This window comes from Pavona decussata, unplaced genomic scaffold, assembly GCF_977016875.1.
Source record: "Pavona decussata unplaced genomic scaffold, jaPavDecu1.1 SCAFFOLD_8, whole genome shotgun sequence".
Taxonomy (NCBI): Eukaryota; Metazoa; Cnidaria; class Anthozoa; order Scleractinia; family Agariciidae; genus Pavona; species Pavona decussata.
The window spans coordinates 634538-660756 of record NW_028145431.1 but is presented as its reverse complement, the minus strand read 5'-3'; the positions used below and the strand labels follow the sequence as shown (position 1 = coordinate 660756).

The following is a 26219-nucleotide window of genomic DNA, read 5'->3' as shown; positions in this document are numbered from 1 at the left end:
TCTGCTCCGTAGTTCTCTGATTTCTCATTGACAGGGAATTTACAAAAAAAACAACAACAACAACAAAAAGCTCGAATGTACTGACATGTTGTCCTTGAACTATCTGTGAATGAGAGGCAGCACAAATTGAATTTTTTACCTCTGAGATATTGAAGGGGCCAGTAAACTTCAGTACATTTAATACTATAAAAGTGGCCTGGCGGTTTTATTGTCGCGTTCTCTTACACATAGTTTCTCACTGTTTTTACTTTATTTGAAGCTCTGGATTCAATACCGAATCAAAACTATTGTACTTTAATATAATTCCAAAGGCCTTTAAAGTCTTAAAACTAATTTTTCTTCCTGTTGCCTGTGAAGCCTGGGAGGCAACTGACGCTTTAGCCAAATTCTCCAAAGCGATGCAATGATCAAAAATAAGGTCAATTTTGTTAAGATAGGTGTAATGTTAATTATCCTTCTCGAAAAAAGACTAATCTGCTTTCATTTGTTCCATGAGTTCGCTAGCTATTGAATATTAATCAAGGGATAATGCTATAAGAAAAAGACAATCATTCAAAAGAACTGTAGGCTGCAGATTTTTTGACGTCGTCACATGCTTACACACTGGCAGAAACAAATTGCGCATGACTTTCCTGAAATGACTTTATTTAGGACGCTGGTGATAATGTAAATAAAGGTTTTCGTCACAAAAACCTTTCAAGGCATGCGCAATAAATGCAGTTTTCAATGAAGACAAAAAACGTAAATGAAATGGTGGCAAAACCGTGTGTGACCATCTTTAAAAATTGACAAAAACAGTTTATGATTCATCACTACGTATTGTATAATTTTGCAGCAGTAAAGCTAATTTGTACACACATTTCTATGGCTTATTCAGTGTGAGGATAATGAATTTAAGTTAATATATCAGTGTCACTTAATTTTTTCGAACGACCTTTTCTCAATCGTATCCAAATTTTCTCTGAACTGATCACAAGAACTTTTCAGTTTTGAAATTATTCGTCCGAAATTATACACCTACTTCCAAAATTCGGAGATGTGTACATGCACGAGTAAATTGGCCGTGAGTCAAATTCTCTTGCGTGGTAAACGAGTTTCCCAGCAACAAACTACTACAGTGGACTCTTAAGCAAACAAGGTATCTCAGTAATTGAGTTTTTGTTTATCCTAATATTATTTTGGCACCAAGGGACAAGTAAAGTAATATTCTTATTTGTTCAGTTAACGCTTACGCTCAAGTTTCATCGCTCCGAGAATGAAATGCATTTTCCCAGTTTTCGGAAGTTTGAAGCGGCCATTTGTCAAAGTGCACAATAGTAATGGTAATGGTGTGTTAGTCAACGACTGTGTCAAGATATGTTTCGATATAACCTGAATTTATCGATTTATCAATTGATAGATTGATACCGATTTTTATCAATTGACTACGCCGTGGAGTATGGCATGGGAAACGGAGAAGGGGAAGCAATATAAGTTACGTACGTAACGATTTAGCTTGTTCGATAACAGGCGTTCATATTGTGGGAAGCGAATTTTAGTTACAAAGGAAGGAATAAGAGAATGCATTTAAAAAATGATAGGACATTCACTGTTATTTGCTTTTAAAAAAAAATGCTAAATCTTCGGACAGATACATGACATAGAAGGTTGAATATCGTAATAAATAATTAATCAATTTTCACTGACCATAGCCACCCACATCTTGACAGACTGGTTGAATGTTCCTCATTTGTCCTTTTATGAGTGAAGAGCATCTTATAAGAATATAAGTTATGCACGTAACGATTCAACTTGTTCGATAGCAGGCGTTCATATTGTGGGAAGCGAAAACAGAAAAAAAATGTACGAGAAAGATAAAATAAACAAAAAATCGAATACGAAAGTGTCCAAGAACAGTAGCAACCTAGGATGCTTTAAAATTCCTGATTGCATTTCACGCCGAAGGAAGTCTCCTAATTTTAGCACCAAGGGAAGGAATAAGAAAACAAAAGCACGATTGAAAATGAGAACTTAAGAAATGGCCTAACTAGTGCATTTGTGAAAAGGAAAAGGCATTCACCGTTATTATGCTTTTAAAACAAAATGCTAAATCTTCGGATAAATGAGAAGGTTGAATATCGAAATGAATCATTAATCAATTTTCACATCATAGCCACCCACACCTCGACCGACAGATTGAATGTTCCTCATTTTTCCTTTTCTGAGCAAAGAGCATCTTCTTAGAATATAAGTTATGCACGTAACGCTTCAGCTTGTTCGATAGCAGGCGTTCATATTGTGGGAACCGAAAACAGAAAAAAATATACGAGAAAGAGGACATGAAAAAACTGATCGAACGCGGAAGTGTCCAAGAACAGTAGCAACCTGTGTTGCATTAAAATTCCCTGTTGATTTTCACGCCGAATGAAGTCCCCTAATTTTAGCACCGAGGGAAGGAATAAGAGAATGAAAGTACGATAAATAAAATAGGCACTCGAAGGAGTGCATGTGGTTTCAGCTACCATAATGAAAAGTTATTGTCTGTGTTCGAGTGACCCTAAAAAAGGTCATTGTAAGAAAATGAAAGGGAATCTCTTCAAAGATCAATAAATGATAAAAGGCAGTCTATGACTGCATGTGGCTACTGCCTTATTTTTGTAGAATATTGCAGTCTAGTTGCAGTATAAAAGCAATGTTATATAAAATTCAGAGGGGTTAATGCACAGTTCTAGTCAGTGCCAAAATGTGCAGCGTAATTTGATCGTTTGTTTACACTTTAATACACAGGGGACAGAAATAGATATGGTTGGGATCTCTCATGGTTTGCATCGCTATTTACATAAGATCGTATGGTCACAAGAAATTCCGTGAATCAAGACACACAGATAAACAAACAATAAGCTTTTTTAATTGAAAAATTTATTCAGACAGACCTGTGTTCACGCCTAAAAAGGAAATTCGTACAATTTTCGCCTCGAGTGAAGCTACGTGAAGCGATCCAAGTAGCCTGCGTAGCAGTCGTTTCCGTTTCCTTCAAGCCAAGCGGGTCAAGCTTGGCAAAATGCCCAATGCCCTCGCGCGCTTGCCCCGCTTGGCTTGAAGGAAACGGAAACGACTGCTACGCAGGCTACGATCCAAGCGAATTGCGAGTCACTATTGTAAAGCACAATTTCTCGACTGTATTAAACTGAAAACGTTTTTCGAAAATTTCGCCAAAGCTATTTGAAATATGGCAAATCGATCAATTTAAGTTAACATAAAGCACGGTAAAATTCACATTCAAACCTGTAGTATTTTGTAAAGTGGATTTCCAGGAGCACACACTGGCGAGAACGTCTACAGCTCATGTGATGATTTGCAGATCTTGTTTTGCGATCGCACATGTTTCGCCTTGACACACTCTCGAACAGGAATTTCTTCGCTATGAACTCACTGACTTCCTCTTTTTAAGCAGCCGAGTGTTCCTTAGAAGTTCTTCTTGTGATTTACAGTATTGAAAACCTGTGTTTTCCTTCCAAGAACCACAAACTGCCACCTTGAAAATCCACGCGCGAGAGATCCGGCAGCCATTTTGAATTGAATACAAGGATCTTCCGTACGAATAAAGCCGACTGAGATCTCGTAACCTGTCGTGGTGAGCTTTCGGCATTCCAAACCTTGACGGAAAATGGACTCACTTTGCGATCGCACATGTTTTCGACTTCACACAATCTCGAACAGGAATTTTTTCGCTATGAACTCACTGACTTTTTAAGCAGCCGAATGTTCTTTAGAAGTTGTTCTTTTGATTTACAGTATTGAAAACCTGTGTTTTCCTTCCAAGAACCACAAACCGCCCCCTTGGTGAGCATGAGAGACCTGGCAGCCATTTTGAATCATCCGTACAAATAAAGCCGACTCAGATCTCGTAACCTGTCGTGGTGAACCGTCGGCATTCCGAACCTTTACGGAAAATGGACTTACTTACTTACTTACTTACACAAGACGACGACAATGTAGGTTTCAGCTTCAGAAGCTGAAACCCCAAAAATGAGAACTTAAGAAATGGCCTAGTGATTTGAAAAAAAGGAAAGAACATTAACTGTTATTATTCTTTTAAAAACAAAATGCTTTATCATAGGACAGATGATTTAGAGGGTTGAATATCGAAATAAATAATTAATCAATTTTCACATCATAGCCACTCACACTTGACAAACAGGTTGAGTGTTCCTCATTTGTCCTTTTCTGAGTGAAGAGCATCTTCTTAGAATATAAGTTACGCACGTAACGATTCAGCTTGTTTGATAGCAGGCGTTTATATTGTGGGAACCGAAAACAGAAAAAAATATACGAGAGAGAAAATAAACAAAAATGATCGAATACGGAAGTGTCCAAGAAGTATACGTTTTAGGCCAAAGGAAGTCCCCTAATTTTATCTCCGAGGGAAGGAATATATAAGAGAATGAAAGTACGATGGAAAATAAGAACTTAAGAAATGGCCTAGTGACTTTGAAAAAAGGAAAGGACATTAGTTGTTATTATGCTTTCAACAACAAAATGTTTAATCTTCGGACAGATGACATAGAAGGTTGAATATCGAAATAAATAATTAATCAATTTTCACATCATAACCACCCACATCTTGACAGACAGGTTGAGTGTTCCTCGTTTGTCCTTTTATGAGCGAAGAGCATCTTTTTCCTTCTGACATAAACAGTACGGTCTTACAGAGAACAAGAAAGCCAGAGAATGCCGAGGATCGAAATCTTCGTTGGAATTCATTTGGCGTCTCTGTGGGTTCTTTGTGTGTTTGAGAGCAACAAATACGGACAAGCTGGTATTTATAACTTAAATGTTGTTGTTTTCAGTAATTAATTAAATTAGTTTAAATTAACACGCGCACGGAAATGTTGCACCTGAAAATGACATTTTTGAGTGCTTTCAGCGTCAGTTAGCTCTGCTAAGTTTGAAGAGAACTGAACTTTTGAGTATTACCAATAACTGAATTAGGTCAAAAATGCTTAGAGAGTTGAGCAAATTGCGGCAAAGCTGAATCAACAAACCGCCTTGAGATTTTTTTGTTCCGCCGCCCTACCAACTGTTTTTTAAGCTTGCATGGACTGAAGTTGTTTTGTTCAAACTGGTACGAAATTGAAATTTCATTGAGTCGCTTCCAATTGTTTGGGAGTTAAACTACTCAAGATTATGATCTAGAGCCTTTCAGGGCTAACTATATGTTTGATGCTTTGTGCTTCTGCTCCCTCCTACGAAAGCGATGTCAGTATTAGCCAAAAATATAACTTTTCACATAATCTTTTTCTGGACTTACGAGTAATGAATGTGGTGGACGGTTTATTTATTTCTGCGGAGAAAGTTAGCTTTGTTGCAAAATAAGCACCACCCAACAGGGAAGTCAAGTACTCTAACTCGCAAAAGCCTTCATTCGGAAGATAACCCGCGCACCTGTTATAAGCAAGTAAGAGGGAATAGAAGGAGAATAGAAGAAAGAAAGAATGAAAGAAAGAGAAAAGAACCATTTCATTCTTCCATTTCTGAAATGTACTTTATCACGCCAACTAGAGTTACAACTCAAGCTTAATGTGAGATTTAAATCCCTGGCCAGACGGACATGATAGTCGATGCTGATGGTACTGTGAGTATATGTCGCGAAAGACAGTAAGATTCTGGGCGATGAAACTCGCGCGCTCGTGTGACCACCAACTATCCGTGCAGTATCATCGACTATCATCAACTATGATATTGCGCATAGTTTTTCGGTCATTTGTTTTCTCAACCAGCGCTCTCTAGAATAACTTTCCGTTTTTTATCCGAATACTGAAGGAAAACGAAGCAGGCAGCCGCCCTCTTTCACCGCGAAAAATTCATTTGTGCGAAGTTTTGTCACTTAACGCGACGCCATGTTTGCAATGTTTAGACTTGGCAGGTCCCTGACAATAAAGGCTTACCTCACATGCAGTGACTACTGACTACTGACTACTGACTACTAACTACTCTATCTTCAACTCAGATAATTGACTAACATGCGCCGTTTGACCAGGGCTTAACATAAAACTCCGGCTGAAGTTGATTCAGGATGCATTTGCTTCAAAGCTAGAATTAAACTTATCATCCAAGAATATGTAGTTTTCTCAGTGCATAGAGAACTAAACCGCGCTAAAGGTGAGACCGAAGGTCCCAGAGAATTACTGAGTATTTGCTGTAAAACAGTTTGTTTGTTAATTCAGACTCGCGTGCGTCCTTTGTGATTTAAATTAGTGCGTATAATGTACTGCCACCTGCTGGAAAATTCTTGCAATCGCATAATTATGGTTATAATTATTATTATTATTATTATTATTATTATTATTATTATTATTATTATTATTATTATTATTATTATTATTATTATTATTATTATTTAATTTTTTAAGTGATCAGTGTTCGCTCTGAAATGGAATTGTGATTATCTTAAGATAATTCGACGTTCGTGGCGTTCAGTTAATGAACAAGATCTTCCTGTGCCAATATTATCCACCAAAGATACACAAAAGCATGGGATGTAGGATGTTGTCTTAAAACGCATAAATTATGCATTATTACAGTGGAACCCCGCTCTACGGACACCCGGATATTACGAACAGTTTCGTTTGTACCGAAGAAAAGCTCATATGTTTTCTCTAAAAAATTAACCCACTTAAGGTTTTCACGTGACATCACCAAATTCTAGAAAATTCAAAACCGGGAGGCCTAAAAATTTTTTACCTTCATTCAAGGGAAGATTACCTAAATATATGTCTTTTCACAATTTTTTAGCTCGATGTTGTACTTTCTTTTGAAAATAGAACAGTTTTAATTTCTGAGTTTTCATCATGCGTGACACCAGGAGGATGGCCGTGACAAAGCTGTTCCGTAGTTAAAAATGACTCCTCGGGTGATTTTCAGTATTCTAAACAATTTAAGTTTGAGGAGAAATCTTTATCTAAACATTCGAAAATTCACAAAGGAAAACAAACTTCCTTTCTGGCAAAAGTGCACCTCGCTACTAATTTAAGCAGATTAAATTCCTTCTCGATCTGTGCATGATTTTCAATGTGGAAGAAGATTAGAAGAAACAGTCTCTCAATAGGAGTAATTCATTAGCTAGATACCTTATTTCGTTACCTACGCTTCTCATTAGAACTCAAAGAGTAGAACAAAACTGGTCTGGTTTTTCCAAATTAATGTCAGCCGTTCGGTTAACTTCAAAATTGTTCTTTCAGACGCTTGTAGGTCACTGGAGTTTACTCCACCACATGACGGACACGCTCTTGTAAATCACGTGATGAGGAATATCACTCTTGACAGAGAAGACTCCTGCCGTGTGTCATGTTACCTTGACGACTACTGCATGTCTTACAACTTCGGCCGCCTTAAAGACGGACATTTCGTCTGCCAACTGAGTGATTCTGATCACATACAACACCCTGAAGACCTAATAGAGCTTGATGGATTTGTTTATTTAGGGACAGAGGTAACTATTCCGCTAACAGTGCTTCTAATAGCGCTATGTAGGTAGGATGTAATCTCACCATACTAATCTCTGTAGTTTTGCACCTGTTGTAAACCGAAGAAACTGACACAAAATTAGAGAATTTGTAAAGGAAAATTAGAACTGTAAGAAGTATCCGTGAACGGCGCAACAAGGAACTGATTTTTCAGAGTGGACTTTTTCTACAATGTTTTTTCCAAATATCTCATCAAATTCCATCATTCTACCCATTCATTTTTATGAGACGTCACACTTTATTACATTGTTTTGTTTTTGACATGATTCTCTAAGATATCGACCGTGAAAGTAAATGGTTACTGTTTTTATACTCAACAGAATGCCTGCTCCAATAACAACTGTTCTTCGCATGGCAAGTGCGCGATCAACCCAACAGATAATACATACTACTGTAAATGTCAACCAGGCTTTGCTGGGAAGTTTTGTGATAAAAATGGTACAGTAAATTAACGTTTGAAGCGAGAGCTTACATTCCTAATTAATCCCCTATGCTGACTTTCTCCGATTGAAATATCATTTGTATTATTTTTATCGTTAGTTAGAATATTTAACGTCGTGAGTTATCGTAGGAAAGTGCTGCTCAGTAGCTTTTATTTATTGGCCACACTTTAGACTCAAAAGTTGAAAACACTTTTATTTGCAAAACATGATATGTAATCCACAGGGGTTACTGCTAATTAGCTTTACATGACTCCTTCACACTGTAGGTTTCCAACAGGACTAAACCCAAGAACCACCTCGTTCAGCATAATAGACAAAAACATGGACATTCCTCTGACAGAGACGTTGTTATTGCTCAAATGCCACCAATTTACTCAGCCTTTATACGTTTGCGTGAATATTGAGATAAAAAAAGAGGGGGTCCGATAAATAGACAAGGGCTGTGTGGCTGCTGGCAAGGTCTAAACATTGGTCTGTTGAAGAGACCATCAAAAATTGTCATGTAATGAACTTATCACTGTACCATTTTCTAGATTTATTTTCTTTTTTCATTTAATCCTTTTATCTTTGCCAGCTGTTTATAAGATCTGCTCCGAAGCTCCGAAGGAAACGGGAATCTACAATATGACAGTGGAAACGGAGCATTTGCCTGTTTATTGTGATCAGAGCAGCGATGGAGGAGGTTCTCAGAATTTTAACTTGTCGTTCGGTTGTTGTTGTTGTTTTTTTTAGTTTACTTATTTTCTTACTCATTTACGTCAATAGCTACCTTCTTGTCGTAATAATTTATTTTATTTTGGTAGCCATATCCGATACAGGATAGTTTGGACCTGAATACTTTAATTCTTATAGTTTTAGTACAAATTTTGTTGTCAGCTCTATGAAATAAGCACAATTTGCAACTATTCGGATTAATTTCTTGACATCATAAACAGATGTTTGCCTTTGTCAGTTTTATTCGATGCAGAGTAAATCGAAGTCCAATGCTTATGTTCTACTCTGTTTACAGCTTGGATGATGGTATTTAAAGTCGTTGCGAGTGTTTCTTCTCCATATGTTGCCGACCTGTGGAATTCACCCCATACACTTTCTGAAGCCGTTATCTCTGCCCTGGACACAACTAAAGCTCATTTGGGGCACTACAAAAACCGCGCTGTATTGGATTACAACTGGAAAATGTTAAACCCTACGGAGGTACGTAAGAAAGCAGTTTCATAAAGGACAGCAAAATACCCTCTCTATGGACGAACACTACAGGTGTCATTGGTATTTTATTAAATTTCAATTGCACGATTTGTTGGCAGTTCTTAATGATGCACGTAATATGACTGAGCTGACGAAAACTGGCCCGATTTATAAAAATCCATGGCAGTACCAGTGCTTTGAATCGGACTAATTAATTTTCACCCCATGTTGCACTACACCAACAGAAAAAGAAATCAGCTCAGAAACTATTACGTATAAATTGACCCACGCAATTGAACTTACTTCTCGGGCCGGTAAATCATGTGACCAATAATTGATATCCTAATTTGTCAACTGATTACCGAAATATTGACTATAGAGAAGACCTAATTTGTGTTTGTTGTTGTTTACTCAATTACATGGTGAATGACATTAGAAAAGTCCATTGTCAGCTGTTGTCATTGTATTTGTTGACTGTAGGCTCGGGTTGTGCTGTACAAGGGTGGATCAGCAGTGCGTTATCTGAAGTTTAAAGCCAACGGGGAAGACAACATCAAGTGGTTTTCCAAGGAAACTCTTACGTCATCCTATTGGAATGACCTTAGCAGAAATACTTTGTTACAGGGTTTTTTCATCAATGGCCGCTGGAATAAACGTTCCTTTGATATTTCCAAAAATTATGGCGGGTGCCGGAATGATGCTGGATGGTTGGTGATTACCAACAGTAGATCTGAAAGCTGCAATTGGGGAAAACGAAATTCCGGTACCAATATTCTTTACAGCAACACGATGAACTGGGTGAAATTTAGGAATCGTAAGTAACTCTACCTCATAAACTTTAAATCAAAACCCCGAGAGGCCTTTACATTATGCAAATCCACGTGTATATACATCGAATTTCGATTTTCCCCCGTTAATTTCGCTTTCTCAAACGTGAAAACAGAAATATGCAATGTGCATGAAACGATGAAAATGCGATATGTAATCTGTGTGGATTCTTTAATGCTACGAAAATATTTCAAAATAAAGGACTTTTTAGAGAAGATCAATCATTTGTTAAATCGTAAAATGTAGATTGACAGTAAAATTTGTAAATATTTTCGGTAGAATTAGCAAATTAAATAGTTTAAGAATCACATATACATGTACAGTTTGCAACATTCTAGCATTTGTTAGTAAGTTACTAAGGGGGCATGGTGGACTGAGAAATTTTGCGTTGAACATTTCTGACCAGGCAATTTATAAGGAGCAGGAAGGGGGGGGGGGGGAGGGGGGTAGTGGCTTTCTATTCAGCCAAAATGTTTGGTTACAAATTTCGGTAGTCCGTGCGAAATAAAAAGGATTTTCTTCAGTCATTCCAAACTTGTAATCTGACCGGTAGATCAAAAAACCAACGCGATGGCGCAGTGATGGCACAAGAAGACAACAAAATGGTAAAGGAAATATTGTGCTAATGGAACGGTATAACTTCTGTTCAGGAACGGAACAAATGGACCTCCTCCAGTTTGTTCCGGAAAAGTTTCGTTTGATGCGCACGCACCGTTCGCATTTCAACGGGTTAAACCGAAAGTTTAAGGTAAATAGAGAGAGCCCAAGCAATTGAAGTAGTAGTTTCCCTCCCGCCTAGGGCTGTCGCCATTTTTAACCTTAAATTCGAGCCCCAACACCAAATGTTGATGTCTTGATCTACTCACGTAAAGCGTAAACCATCATTCCGTCATGTAGCAAGCATTTAATAAGCCATAAATAATTATCTTAATCATTATCATTATCATATAATTATAAAATTGATATTCTCTGCGCTGTTCTCTGTATATCTCTTGTTATTAGGAACTGAATCATTGCATTAGGCAATTCCAGGGATTTGTTTGGCTTAGCGCCCATGATAAATGAGCCATTACAACTCAACCGAAAACTAACGACCATTAAATTGGTTGTTCTTGCAAAGCGAAATCAGCAACATCTAGCAATATTTACTGGTTGTGTTTGATAAAACAATTACTCCATTCACTCTTGTTGGATATGGGATTATTATAGCCAACTGGGCGCTACGCGCCTCGTTGGCTATCGATCATCTCACATCCAACGCGCGCTCGTGGAATAATTGTTAATGATACTGTCTGAGTCTTCACGACACTTTAGAGATCATTTCCTTATTTTTTATGACCCGTATATCAGATGAGTGACACACTTGGGGAGAAATCAGATGATGGTCTTTATCGGTTAAAATTTCCTATAAAGGGACGCGCTCAACAGAAAACAACTCTTTTGACAGTGTTGCCTTAATTAAGACATTTACAACACTTCAACTTTGCGGTGGTATTAGTTTGCATATATTTGGCAAAGTAAAATAATTATCTCAATCGGGCTCTTTCTTTTTTCGTTCATTCATTTTAATTCTTATAGCCACGAATTTTATCGGTAACCAATGTTTTAAAAACAAACTTTTAATTTCCAGGTGATATCGGCTTTGCTGACGTTTTAGCTGTGTTCATCCGCTGAAGAGATGCAATAACAAGTTTCAATGACAGCGACTCCTGTTACTGTTGTGTATACGCTCTGCTGGTGCATCTCGGGGTAGTCCGAGAAATAATAGTAGCCTAGTAAATAGTAATTCAAGGTATTTTGCGCGGCTTATGACTATGCGGAAAAAGCAGATCTTAACAAGTGTTATTAGATCGATGAAGAAATTTAAGGGTAACCATGAAATTTTTAGAAATAATTAAGCTTCAATCAATTAAATGCCCTATATTGCTCTGATTTCCAAAGGAAAAAAAAAAGAAAGAAATTAAAAACTGTGTGGTTGGTAACTTCCAAATAGGGTAAACTGCTCCAACTTCCAATTTTCTTTGTGGCCACATTTCCATAGCCCTTACTAAGATGTGCTTTTCCCACAGTCACAAAACGGCGCAAAATATCTCTGCATTAGAAAGCGCCCTTTCTTAAAATGTAACCAAATGCGTATCAGTGTAGTGTAACATAATGCTTCTGAGATCGACTTTATAAAACAAAAGGAACTTTAAGTAGATTCAAACGCGTAGTAACTTTTGCACTGACCGCATACCAATATTTAAAACATCCAAGTAGGATAGTATCTTTTGGACAATACGCTACACGTAGATAGTTATTAAATTAATGTGTTGAAAATATTAAGTAATTAGACTAGCACTTCCGATATTTCATCGCAGCGCTTTAACGACATCGATTTTCTAAAAGAAATAATTTGATTAGTTTAAGTGCCCGTTTGTTGTTTTTAGGAGATTCGGTCATGAGATTTTGAGCATTTTTAGCGAGCTTTTAACAGTTGCTTAAGTATACTAAACATTACACATTTGACTAATGAAATGAAATCATGAAGACCATGGTTACTCGTGATCTGCTGTGTAAACCATAGACTTGAACTGGCCACAAGCGATACTTTCTTATAAGATGCGTTCTTCAAACGTTAAACTTCTAGATGAAAATGATGTCAAGTATTTACTACTTATTCCGAAACATCGGAAAGAACGAGCCGGCTGGCACAGAGGCTATCAGTCACATAGGTTCACCCTAAGAGAACCAGATTCCAAGCGCATCACTGCCATGGCATTAGAGTAATGATTGTGAACTACCTCACATTGCCCGGTGTTGTTTGCCTAAAATATAATTGTGGGCAACAACAAAGCCAGCAAGCCAGACCTTAAAGCACAGCTGATATGCTATTTAAACCAGTGGTTGACGTATGGGTATTTTGGAGCTCTAGAGCTAGATCGCAGAGTCTTGCGTCTTACTTCCCATCTCATCCTGATCATGCGAGGTCAGGGTATTCTCGTAACTGATTTACTGGATGCGGGTCTTGAAGAGTGTAAGGGCAAGAGCTGAGCCAACTGGCTGCTTCAAAAGAGCTAGTGTTCCCCTTCTCCACCAAGAAGTTGACTCAGCTGACCACGCTACAGTAACTGCAACTTCAACTGCACGCCACCATACAAAGCAGATAAGTGCATCACCAAAGTTAACGAAACCTTTGAGATGAAGAAGGTGACAGAGGGAAAAGAAAGGGTTCACAAGAGCATGCATTGGTAAGCGGTATCAATCTCTGCAAGAGCCAGTCATCCAGGCCTTGTGTTTGAATACTGGCTGAACACGTCCAAATTCCAATTCGACCCGGAACGCACGGACACCTTTGAACGAGCTCCTAGAGCTCTTTGGCGCTTCGTGGGTAAATAAATTACATTTAATTTTTTTGTTTTTACATTTACTCAGTCTTCAGTGTCCCTTTTAGTAAGCAAGCGCAACTTCAGTCTTGAACTTGCGCTTAAGGGGCTGAATGGTTTAAGGCACTAAAAGCGACTAAATTCAAAGGCTAACAAAGGGCGTATGTCTTTCTGGGAGAACATCTTTGAAAGTTATCGCAACATATTTCCCCATTTCCTTCTCATAATGTATAAAGCTGGGCCTGTGGGTGATCTTGTCAAGCAGCTCTGTGAAGAGAGGTTTTTCTACTGTCAAACGGCACCTTTTTGACTCCAGGCTGAGTTTGGAGCTGGATTTTCGAGACTGGTACGCTTCGATAGAGCTGCCCCCATCTTAGTTTGTAAAGGCGAGCGCAATCTGGGGAGAGTGTCTAAATTACCGAGGGGAGACCGGGTGAGGGTTAGTTGAGTGGGGAGGGGGAGTAAAAATATAGGGAAGTATCCTCACCAGCGAGGATATGGAAAATATCCCACGAATCCCACGGAAAAATAGGGGGACTGTGAACAGTCTATAGGGCTTGAAGCTACATACATTAATTAAGTAAGTAAATTTAGAATAACATAATGTTCTTAAAAAATTTTAATTTACGTCTGTCTCAGTAATGAATAATGTAATCTCAGCATCTGAATAAAGCTTATAGTAAAACTGGATCATCGTAAATGTAATTCCAGGCATTTGATTGTCTTAGCGGCCATCTTAATGTTGTTGAGCTATTTCCTGGTTTACACAGTGGTCCGCCGACACTCTCTCACTGTGACCTGCTCCCTGAAGCAGGGAGAACAACACTCGGGACCAAACTGCGAAGAACTTAGAGCCACTATTATATATACTTAGCCAAGCCTAAAAGCGGAGCTCCACAATCCTTTTTTTAATAAACATTTATAGAAGTCTGCTTATTGTATGAACGTAATAACCTTATGAGTTCCTGATCAATTCTGAAGTTATATAGTACATTTTTAATGCATATGCAGCTAACTGCTCATCAACAATAACAAAGTAAAACAGAGGGCAAAATAAATGCTGATTTAATGTAACAGAGGGCCGTTTTTCGTAATTTTCCTTTCACCGAGGGCAAAAATACTTACTCCTGATTGGCTGAGCACGACAGCCGTTTTACATCGTTTTGGTTTCTGTATTTTGTGTCCAAAAAAACAAGTTCTTTGAGGTTCTTTCGAAGTTCGCCTCTTCGTGCCGGGTTGTTTGTACCAAAAATACATGGAAATCAAGTGCTGCAGCTAGGAATGAAATTCCTAAAGGTTAATTTTCGTGTCTCTCACAAGAAACAGCAAAAGATTATTTGTGTCAAACGCTAAAGACTTGGTTCGGATTGATTTTATTTTGTTTGGTTGAGAAACTGAAATCAGTCATGGCGTCCAAGTGCTTTCAACAAACGATAACCGAGCATAAAAGTGTCCTTTTGATGGGAGGAAGGAGCAGGAAGAAATTACTCCGCAAGTTCCTTCTTTGGATCCATCGTTTGCTATTTTTATCGATCTATGTTCGTGTGATTTCCAAGCGGTAGGAAGCTTCACAGCGCAGGTGAACAATTAATCGATGCCTAACATTTGAGTTATCGTTGTTAGTTTGCTCCTGAATTAAACTTGTATTCTCTCTTAATTACATGTGTATAATGCGAACTGTTCTCGTCGATTTTGTTTGTTTTGTACGCTACGAAAAAATAAAATAATTTGTCGGTTTGCTTGCGCCTTCGGTGAGTGTTTTACAGACTGTTTTACGAAGTTCCTTGATAGTTTTAGGAACATTTTGCCCTCTGTGTTATAAAATCGGAATTTAAATGGACTCAAAATGATATTTTCTGTTTTTATTATTCTTTTTAGTTTTTAAGATGATCGAGGCAAACCGGTTTGTGAACAGCCAACGCGCGTTACCTGCACTGTCACTGTCTAGTAAATTTTGTTTATCAAGTAGGCCGTTCGCTATAAACCTCAGAGAAAATGGATACACTAACCAAAAAACAGACTTCAAATATGTCTTTGAGTAATAAATGAAAAAAGCACTGTGGTAATTCATAGCAATAAGTACAGAAATAAACTAAACAACGATCTCACAAAAAAAAAAAACAAGCGAATGAATGTTTTGCGTAAACTTTGTTTTGATGAAAATGAAATCACTCTTTAATTTTAGATTCGCTTTAAACGTTCTTTGAAAAGACTTCCAGTGAAAATTACTCACACATCTTAATCTTTGCCGTTATATCCTACTGTTTTAAGTATTTTTGTTTGTTCTCTGTCAAGATTCTCTGTCAAGATTCTCTCTGTCGTGTTTGAGGTGTTAATTATGGGCAGCCACGGTTTTTGCTGCTCCCTAATTTTAGTTCTGTTTTTCGCTTCCCTGGTATTCTAAACTACCTCGAGCCATATCTAAACATTAGTGGCACAGCCTGGATCGCTGCATTCCCTGAAAGATACAGTATTCCGGTAGGAAACCAAGATCTCTCTGTCTGGTTGCTGTCGACTTTGGATCATCGATTAGTTATTGCTTATTCTACCAACAATGCGACGGATTCCAACAATCATAAACTATTGTTCTACGGCCAAGATTGGAATGACACCTTTTGTAACTTCGGCTGTCCAGACTGTATTCACTATCCGCGGAGCTTTGCGCCGGTACGCTTGATATTCAAACAGTACAAAGTCAAGAGAACCAAGCGCCCATGTGCGTATTACTCTAACACCTGTGCCACATTCCATTGCACATTGGAAGGAGACCTTGTGTTCAAATCGAACCCCGGTCCTGTGAACAATAGTGATCATTCTATTCCATCCTATTATTCTTTAAGGCGACGCGCTCCATCGAATACACGTGTTGATCGATCAAGAATCCCATCGAATTTGACCGTTGTCCACCGACTACCCTTCAACAACGTTTCTCGTAGGATATCTGTGGTCGCCCCGTGTCGCATCAACGATTTCTCAACTTCTTCATCTCGCACTAGGAATCTGAACAACTTAAGACCCATAAAACGGTACTGTGGGCCATCGTCCCAAGACGCGAATTATCTACGTTTCTGTACAATTAACACGCAGTCATTAAACAACAAAGCCGCCGAATTTACTGACTTTATTTGTGATTACAAGCCAGATGTTGTTGCAATTACAGAAACGTGGTTCCACGTGAATGAATCTGCTGCAAGAGTTATGTGCACTCCTACAGGCTACAATCTCCTAGATCACCCACGGGCTGGCAGACGCGGCGGTGGTACTGGGGTTCAGAGAGAATTTAAGCGTGTGCCAATGCACTGCTGGCGAATTTCAATCTTTTGAATATTCAGAGTGGAAGATAACATCTGGAACTCAGCGTATCCATTTGATAATTATTTACAGACCACCGTATTCTGAAGCCCATCCAACCACTACAAGTGTGTTTCTAGCCGAGTTTTCCCAATATCTGGAATCTGCCGTCCTCTGCACTGACCAGCTCCTGATCTCCGGAGACTTTAGATGCATCCAGATTTCGCGGACTCCTTGACAGTATTGGTCTTGACCAACACGTTAAGGTCTCTACACATATCAGCGGTCACACCTTGGATCTTATCATTACAAGAAACTCGGACCAGCTACTTATTTCTGCTCCGTGGGCCGACCACTTATTCTCTGACCACATGCCTGTCCACTGTAATATTCAAGTCGAGAAGCCTTCTTTTAAAAAGGCGCAGATCTCCTACAGGAAACTGAAGTCAATTAACATGGAGGCTTTGCGGAATGACTTGTCAAAGTCAGACTTATGTAATAACACTCTCACACCTGAGCTTAATGACCTTGTCTCCTGTTATAATGAGACTCTAACCTCCACATTAGACCGACATGCACCTCTTATTACTAAATCAGTGACAAAAAGACCAGTTGTTCCCTGGTTCAGTCAGAAGATAAACTCGGGAAAACAAGAACGCCGTCATGCTGAACGGAAGTGGAGGAGAACAAAACTAAATTGCGACTTTCGGATCTACAAAGCAAAGAAAAATCGGGCAACCTATGAGATGAAGATGGCTCGGAAAGAGTATTATACCAGCTTAATACAGGAGAACAGCCATGATCCTCGCAAGCTGTTTAAGTCCGCAAAAACACTTTTCAATCATGAAAAAGAGTTACATTTCCAAGGTTACCCAGATAACGCGACACTTGCTGACGACATAGGAAACTTCTTTGTTCAAAAAGTAAATGTTATTCATACCAGACTGGATGCTGCCGCGCCCAGTATTGATACAACCGATGAGGTACATCCTGGTAGTTCAGATGCTCCCAGTCTTGACAGGTTCCGCGTTCTTACCGAAGAAGAAGTCAGCATCTTGATAACTAAGTCTAGCAAAAAGTCATGTTCCCAAGATCCAATGCCTAGTCACCTTGTTGTTGAGTGCCTGGATGTCCTGCTGCCTGTACTTACAAGGATGATAAATCTTTCCCTACAATCTGGCTGCTTCCCTGACAGTTGGAAACACGTCGTTGTCCATCCCAGACTAAAGAAATCAAAAGCAGAGGAAAAAGAGGTTATCTTTCCAAATCCCCGCTCTATAAGCAATCTCACTTTTGTCTCTAAACTTACTGAGCGTGCCGTCTTCAACCAAACTCATGACCACCTGACGTTGCATGATCTCTACCCTATAGCACAGTCATCTTACCGTGAGTACCACAGCACGGAGACTGCACTGCTTCGTATCAAGAATGACATATTGATGAACATGAACAGTCAACAGCTCACTCTCTTGGTTCTACTTGACTTAAGTGCTGCTTTTGATACTGTTGACCACTCCATACTGCTAAATCGCCTCCACTCTGATTTTGGTATCTCAGGCCACGCGTTCTCCTGGTTCCAGTCTTACCTTTATCAGCGCTCCCAGTCAGTATCTATTCATGGTCATACATCTAAGAGCTTTGAAGTGAAATATGGCGTGCCTCAGGGGTCTTGCTTAGGTCCACTCCTGTTTATTTTGTATGTAAGTAAGCTGTTCACCATCATGGAACGTCATCTCCCACAAGTTCACGCCTATGCCGATGACACACAGCTTTACATTGCGTTCAAGCCTGACCCTGAACATGCTGCTAACGCTGTCGCAGCTATGCAGGCATGTATTGTCGATATTAGACGCTGGATGCTGACAGACCGCTTGATGATAAATGATGATAAGACGGAATTTCTGGTGATTGGGACAAGGCAGCAGCTGTCAAAAGTGAACATTGACTCACTTTGCGTTGGCAATGCGACAGTCCTGCCATCATCCGAAGCCAAAAACCTAGGTTGCTGGCTCGATAATCAGCTTAAGATGGTCAGTCATATTAACAAGACTTGTAAAGCCGCCTTCTTTTATTTGTTTAATATTAGAAGAATAAGGAAATTTCTCAGTTCTGAGAACACTCAAGTTTTAGTTAATGCATTTGTTACTAGCCGCCTGGACTACTGTAATAGCGTTTTATATGGCCTACCTACTACTGAACTGCAAAAACTCCAACGCGTCCAAAACGCTGCTGCCAGGCTTATCTGTAACGTAAGTCGTTTCGATCATATTTCTCCAACACTGAAAATGTTGCACTGGTTGCCAGTGAAGTATCGTATTGACTTCAAGATATTGTTAATTACGTATAAGGCTATCCATGGACTCGCTCCAGCGTATCTTAGCGAACTTATCACCCTAAAGACAGTATCTAGATATAGTCTTAGGTCGTCCAGCGAAGTCCTCCTTCAACCGCCCAGAATCAAGACTCTGCGTACGCTGGGTGATCGTAGCTTTACTGTAGCCGCACCAGCGCTCTGGAACAATTTACCGAACGCAGTTCGCTGCGCACAAAGTGTCAATCTTTTAAGGACAGGTTAAAAACTCAATTATTTTGTCAAGCCTTTGACCTTTATTGAGAATTGTATTTTAGTCATTGACCTTGCCATTGTAATTTTAAATTATATTTATTTGGGATATCTTTATTGTAAAGCGCGCGAGAGCATCTGTTTATGATTCGCGCGCTATATAAATAATAAATTATTAATATTATTATTAAGATTGTCAGAAATAAATGCTAAAATTAGAAATAATTATATGCCTGAAAAAACTTGTCAGTAGTTTATGCCAACGATACAATGTTGGGAGACGTTTGTTTGACTGATTATTTAAGCTCAGAATCAATTTTTTTTAAATGAAGCAAAATGGGATAAGATTAGAAAATAAAACTCCAAGGGAAATAACAAGCGTGGACCGAAAAATGAGCTCAAAAGGCTGCTCTGAGGTTAAACAAGTTGCAGTGTCAACACTACAAGAAAAAAATATCTTGCAAAAACAGCAAAGTTTTGTCAAGAAAATCATATGAATATACTCGCCTCTTTGGAGAATAACCATACTTTTTATTCGACTGCTGATTTTTTCGTTCGTTTACAACGTTAAGTTTCACTTCAAGAGGAAAAATCCATCGCATCTTAATTTCATTTCATCGCGCCGGATTAGAGTAAAATAATTTCTCTTCAAGATTCGGCCGCTGTTTATGAAGTGCCGCCTCTAAAAGCTGCTAAAAGAGTCGATTTGCTTCTCCCGCCGCGATCCGCCTTGCTCTTTCTCCCGCTGTTTGACGGCAAAATTGGATGAGATCAGAAAATAAAACTCCAAGGGAAATAATCATTAACATGGACCGAAAAAATGAGCTCAAAAGACTGTTCTGAAGTTAGCAATATTAGTTTACGCTTAAATTAAACGGCGTCTCAAAACAATATCTTGCAAACCAGCAAACTAACAAAGTTTTGTCAGCAAAATTGCATGAATGTACTCGCCTCTTCTGAGAATAACCAGTCCTTTTATTCCATTGCTGATTTTTCCGTTCGTTTTACAACGTTAAGTGAGCGAAACGTTTCAATTCAAGAGGAAAAACCCAACGTTTCGTTGCGCCAGATTCTGATGATGTGCCAGTCGATTTGTTTCTCCTGCCGCTAGTTGCCTTGCTCTTTCTCCTGCTGTTGGTCACATATAAAAATTGACTTTGTCTCTTGTCGTCTTCAAAATTATTCTTTTATTTTCTTTTTCAAACGCAGTTGGTGATGCAACTTCCCGCCAAACAAACGCGGCCGGCAGCGCAGTTGGCCATGCATTGCCCGCCGAAAAACAACCCGGTTTACAGCACATACGTTCATCTATGTAAGCGAATGTGGAATGAGACACTCAAACCCTGTGCTGCAACACGGGTTTTTTTAGGCACCCTTTCCTGTTCTTTCTCTCTTTGTTCGTCACTCATGTTTCGCCTGTTTGCTACCACTCTCAATCGCTCTCTTTGACGTCGAACTTCGCTTCTTCGTCGCCTGTTTTCTCGATCTCTTTCTATCTCCCTTTCTTTGCTTTACATTTTTGTAGGCTTATTCATAAATTGAGTTTGTTTTTTGTCGTACACGTCGTCTTCAAAATTATTTTTTTTTTCTTAAACGCAGTTGGCGATGCAATTTCCTGCCAAACAAACACGGCCGGCCGCGCAGTTTCCGCCGAAATAAACCTGATTTGCAGCAAGAGGTTTGAGTGTCTCATTTCATGGAAGCTTACATGGAGTAGCGTACGTACGGGCGGTCGATCGGACGGAAGTGACGTCATAACCTAACCAAAATTTCTTGCACTGAAAGGTTTACCAGCAAATAGTATTTTAGCTCGCTAAAATACCATTTGTTGTCATGCTCGGGTTCATTCCCTGTTGGGTACCAACACTGGCAATTGGCGTGATTCTTGCCAGAATGAAAGTTCTGCCTCCAGAGTATTCGTGGGTCTGTGTTATTGTTATCTACTTGTCTTCTGCCATAAACCTAATCATATACGGCGTCATGAACCATAAGTTCCGGAAAGAGTTCAAGAGGTCACTCGTGTCGGTCAAGAATGGAGTAACGAAATGTTGTTCTGTTCTGATGAGGGGACGTTTCAAGATAAGTCCGCAAAATCAACGTGAAGTTTTAGTTCTGCAAGCAATCTGTATTAACCCCGTAACTCCGACTTACCATTGCAGAAATGGCAGACTCACTAAAACCTGCCCTTGGGAAAGATCAACCAAAAACGAATAGCTCGGTATTGAGGAAAGTTCCGCTTAATGACGCGATTTTCAAAGAGGACACGCCAATGCGCAAGGGCATTGACGACCGACGGACTAAATTTTTAAAACGTTATAGATCACATTCTGCTCCGTAGTTCTGAGACTTCTCATTAACAGGATTATACAACAAAAACAAAAAACAAAAAAAAAAAACGCGAATGTACTGACCTGTTTCCCTTGAACTATGTGTGAATGAGAGGCAGCACGAATTGAATTTTTTACCTCTGAGATATTGAAGGGGCTAGTGACCCTCCGGCACATTTAATTCAAAAATGCCCTGGCGTTTTATTGTCGCAATCTCCTACAAAAAGTTCCTCACGGTTTTTATTTTATCTAAAACTCTGGATTCAATACCGAATCAAAACTACTGTACTTTAATTTAATTGCAGAAGGCCTCTGAAGTCTTAAAACTAATTTTCTTCCTGAGACCTGGGAGGTAACTGACGCTTTAGCCAAATTCTCCAAAGTGATGCAATGATCGAAAGTAAGGTCAGTTTTGTTAAGATAGGTGTAATGTTAATTATCCTTCTCGAAAAAAGACCAATCTGCTTTTATTTGTTCCCTGAGTCCGCTAGCTATTAAATATCAATCAAGGGATAATGCTATACGAAAAAGACAATCATTCAAAAGAACTGTAGGCTGCAGATTTTTGACGTCCTCACAGGCTTACACACTGGTAGGAACAAATTGCACATGAATTTCCTGTAATGACTTTATTTAGGACGCTGGTGATAATGTAAATAAAGGTTTTCGTCACAAAAACCTTTCAAGGCATGCGCAATAAATGCAGTTTTTAATGAAGATAAAAATTGAAATGAAATTGTGGCAAAACCGTTTGTCACCATTTTAAATTGACATAAACAGTTTATGATTCATCACTACGTATTGCATAATTTTCAGCAGTAAAGCTAATTTGTACACACATTTCTATGGCTTATTCAGTGTGAGGATAATGAATTTAAGTTAATATATCAGTGCCACTTAATTTTTTCGAACGACCTTTCCTAAATCATACCAAATTTTGTCTGAACTGATCACAAGAACGTTTTCTGAAATTATTCGTCCGAAATTATACACTTACTTCCAAAATTCGGAGATGTGTACGTGCAGCCCGTGCCGAGTAAATTGGCCGTGAGTCAAATCCTCTTATGTGTTAAACGAGTTTCCTAGCAACAATTTACTTCAGTGGACTCTTAAGCAAACAAGGTATCTAAGTAATTGAGTTTTTGTTTATCCTAATATTCTTATTTGTTCAGTTTACGCTTACGCTTAAGTTTCTTCGCTCCGAGAATGAAATGCATTTTCCCATTTTTCGAAAGTTTGAAGTGCCATTTCTCAAACAGCATAATAGAGTGTTTTCACGTGACGTCACAGCTTTCAAAATTTTCCCGCGAAAACTACCGCCGCCATATTGGTGTCCCTTCAAGGCTCGTCTCTCCTGTAATTTACATTACAAAACATGTCTCTGGAGGACGATAAAGCCCCCCAATTGTCTGAATATGCAAATAACCTTGATCCTCTTGTTAAAAAAAGGTACACGGAGAAAATAGCGTGTATTGGAATCGATCCTTTTCTAATTTCCGGCAAAAATTACGATGTTGAATGTCTTCCTCCCATCGAGTCAATTGACCTCGTTTCATATCTAGTCCTTGAGACCAGCTATTACACTAAAGAACAATTTAAGGCCTTTAAGAGTCTCCAAGCATATAACCAGTTGGTGTCTGGATTTGTACAGAGTGTTCACGGACTCATAATTGCTGGTAAGCATGTTGTTTTTGGAAAGGTTCGCCACTCTCAAAAAATGAACGACCCAACTGTTCCTCTGTGGATCATAACAGAAGATGACGGAAGGATTTTATGCGCACATTGCAGCGGATGTATGGCTGGCCAAGGGGAAAGTTGCTCTCACATTGCTAGTGTGTTATTTTACATTGAAACGTTTAACAGAATACGAGGAAAGCTAGCTTGCACCGACCAAAAATGTGCTTGGATTCTGCCAACTTACAACAAAGACATACCATTTGCTGAAGCTCAAGACATCGACTTCAGATCTGCCACTAAACTGAAGCAAAAACTTGACGAAACAGTGGAAAAACTCGATGATAATGCGTCAGGTTCAGTCTTAGAAAATTCGAAAAACCAGGTAAAACGGAAAAAGGACATTTAAGCTCCAACTGAGGCCGAGTTGAATTCCTTCTACGAAAAGCTGAACACCTGTAAGAGTAAGCCGGTTGCACTTAGCTTGATTTATCCGTACTCTGTGTCCTTTGTTACAAAGAGCAGAACCATTCAAACTGTCCCAGATCTCTATAACGAGAAGTATTTAAACATGAAACACAACGAACTACTGGAGGCCTGCGCTAAAGTAAATATTGAAATAACGCCTGAACAAGCAAAAATCATTGAAGAGGATACTAGGAAACAATCTAGTTCCAAGACCTTTTTCCTACATCGTTCAGGACGAATTGGGGCTTCCATGAGCAAACAAGCACGTCAGACTAACCCAGCTCAGCCATCCCATTCCCTTATTAAAACAATATGCTATCCCCACATTTTCAGATTTAGCAATGCTGCTACAGAACATGGCTGCAAGCATAAAAAACAAGCCCTTGCTGCCTTTGAATTAGCAATGAAGGAGAGGCATGTCAACTGCCTGGGCATCGTTCGCCAGAGTTCCTCTCGCTCTGGCCATGATATTAAGGGTGACAGGCGCACATCTAATACTTCCATCCACGCATTAAAGACACGCGACACAGTCGATAGGGAGATTTCAAACCTGTACGCAAAGTCTTGATTTGGCACATTCAGTCTCAGTTTAATTAACACCATCACAAATTCTTGGAAAGGAGAAAGTGTTTTTGTCTTCTTGGTCACATAAGGGGAAACAAAATTAAAGGTTGTAATAAGTATATCAAAATAAGGTAATCCTGTGTAAAATCTAGTTTTATCCTGAGAATCTTTAAAGTAATCTTCCGTAAAGGGCTGTATTTTCGTTGCACAGAACAAGTATTCAAATTCTGTTGTTTGGGTCGCCGCATCGACAGTTTCCTTAGTCATTTCAGACACAAAGGTCTCCCTTTCACCTTCATCTCCTTTTGCGCCTGCACAATCCATCTCCACGTCACCAATCTCTTCATCATCGCCGCTGCCATCTTGTAATTGACCACTTTCAGTTGTACACGTTTCTTCGATCTCACAAAACACGCTTTCTATGGTTTCCCCTGGCTCATTTAACTTCTTGACTTTTTCCGATATTTCTTTTTCGATAATTTCTTGTCGCCTCTTCCGTCGCTCAGCTCTTTCGGCATCAAGTTGAAGATCAACTTGTCGCGGTTTTTTTGTGTGTCCGAGATGTAATGTCGGGACCCAGTCAACATCAAATTCATCCCAGCGTTTGGCAACCTGGCCAGACACAAAATGCCTGTGACAAACCCTCTCATTTTCTAGCTTTTCTTTTGTTAGATCATCGCGACTTATGGCAGAAAGCCATGCTCGTCTTCTTCTGGTCGTTAACTCCTCAGTCATCTCACCTTCGTTGTTCACGATTTTCGGAACGCGACTAAATCTCACGGGATCATTTTTCTTTAAACTTTTTCCAGTCTTGTTACCACAGCCAACAATGATGCACAGAACCATCACAACATCAAACAATATCGGAGTGATCTTTCGACATATAAAACGAAAAATACAAGAAATGGCCAGTCTACACTTTCTTTCGTGGGACACCAATATGGCGGATGGTAACGTTGCTAGGAAACCAAGTCACGTGAGTGAAAACACTCTATAGTAATGGTTATGGTATGTTTATCCTACTTTCATTCTCTTATTCCTTCCCTCGGTGCTAAAATTAGGGTACTTCATTCGGCGTGAAATTCAACAGGGAATTTTTCTTGCATCGCAGGTTGCTACTGTTACTTTTGCTACTGTCAACGACTGTGTCAAAATATGTTTCGATATAACCTGATTTACCGAATTTTGTCGATTTATCGATTGATAGATTGATAGATTGATACTGATTTTTATCAATTGACTACGCCGGGGAGTATGGCATGGGAAAAGGAGAACGGGAAGCAATATAAGTTACGCACGTAACAATTTAGCTTGTTCGATAGCAGGCGTTCATATTGTGGGAGGCGAATTTTAGTTCCAAGGGAAGGAATAAGAGAATGAAAATACGATTGAAAATGAGAACTTAAGAAATGGATTAAGGCATTTAAAAAAGGAAAGGACATTCAGTGTTATTATGCTTTTAAAAACAAAATGCTAAATCTTCGGACTGATACATGACAAAGAAGGTTGAATATTTAACAATTATTCGCCGAAGGCGAAGTAAATATTGGTGAATATTCCCCGAGACGAAGTCGAGGGGAATATTCACCAATATTTACTGAGCCTGAGGCGAATAATTGTTTTAGTATAATTACTCAGGTGATTATCAGAGAAAAACAAGTACCGTCCGAAAAATCTCGATTTTGTTTGTTTGTTTCAAATCGTCACGCGTCATTGAACAGAGACGCGCAGTCTGCCGATCACATGCTCAGTCGAAATCGATAAACTGCACACGGCCTCAAGCAGAATGTCAATATTCTTTAACTGCCGCTTCATTGAGACGAAGCACTGACTTCTGTGAATGAATGTTGGGTTTCTCCGACCCGTTTACCAAAATAGATGGAGATGAACCAGGCTGTTTGGTGTAAAACTCGAGCCGGGACCACAAGTGTTAGCGATAGCATTTTATTGCACAATTTCTTGTTGACATGATGGCTTCGCCGGTTAACGGACGTTTATAAATTGCC

At 39.2% G+C, this 26219-nt stretch overlaps 2 protein-coding genes across 3 annotated transcripts in view; both read left to right on the top strand.

The window, feature by feature from the left end:
* Positions 1-4145: 4145 nt before the first annotated feature.
* The window catches only part of LOC146488730 (uncharacterized), a 68186-nt gene continuing 46112 nt past the window's right edge, over positions 4146-26219 (top strand). The window contains exons 1-8 of one of the 2 annotated variants that reach the window (XM_085113375.1): positions 4146-4180; positions 4615-4798; positions 7221-7471; positions 7826-7943; positions 8523-8630; positions 8958-9142; positions 9614-9947; positions 11592-13721. In XM_085113375.1, coding sequence (XP_084969501.1) covers positions 4711-4798; positions 7221-7471; positions 7826-7943; positions 8523-8630; positions 8958-9142; positions 9614-9947; positions 11592-11635 — 1128 coding nt within the window. In that variant the 5' untranslated portion in view covers positions 4146-4180; positions 4615-4710 and the 3' untranslated portion in view covers positions 11636-13721. Of the gene's footprint in view, positions 4181-4460; positions 4799-7220; positions 7472-7825; positions 7944-8522; positions 8631-8957; positions 9143-9613; positions 9948-11591; positions 13722-26219 lie in introns of those variants that run through there. The other variant, XM_085113367.1, reaches the window with a different exon arrangement.
* On the top strand, positions 22790-23590 carry LOC146488735 (uncharacterized). The gene has a single exon (XM_085111998.1). The coding sequence runs from the start codon at positions 22883-22885 to the stop codon at positions 23588-23590; it is 708 nt and encodes a 235-aa protein (XP_084968124.1). The 5' UTR covers positions 22790-22882.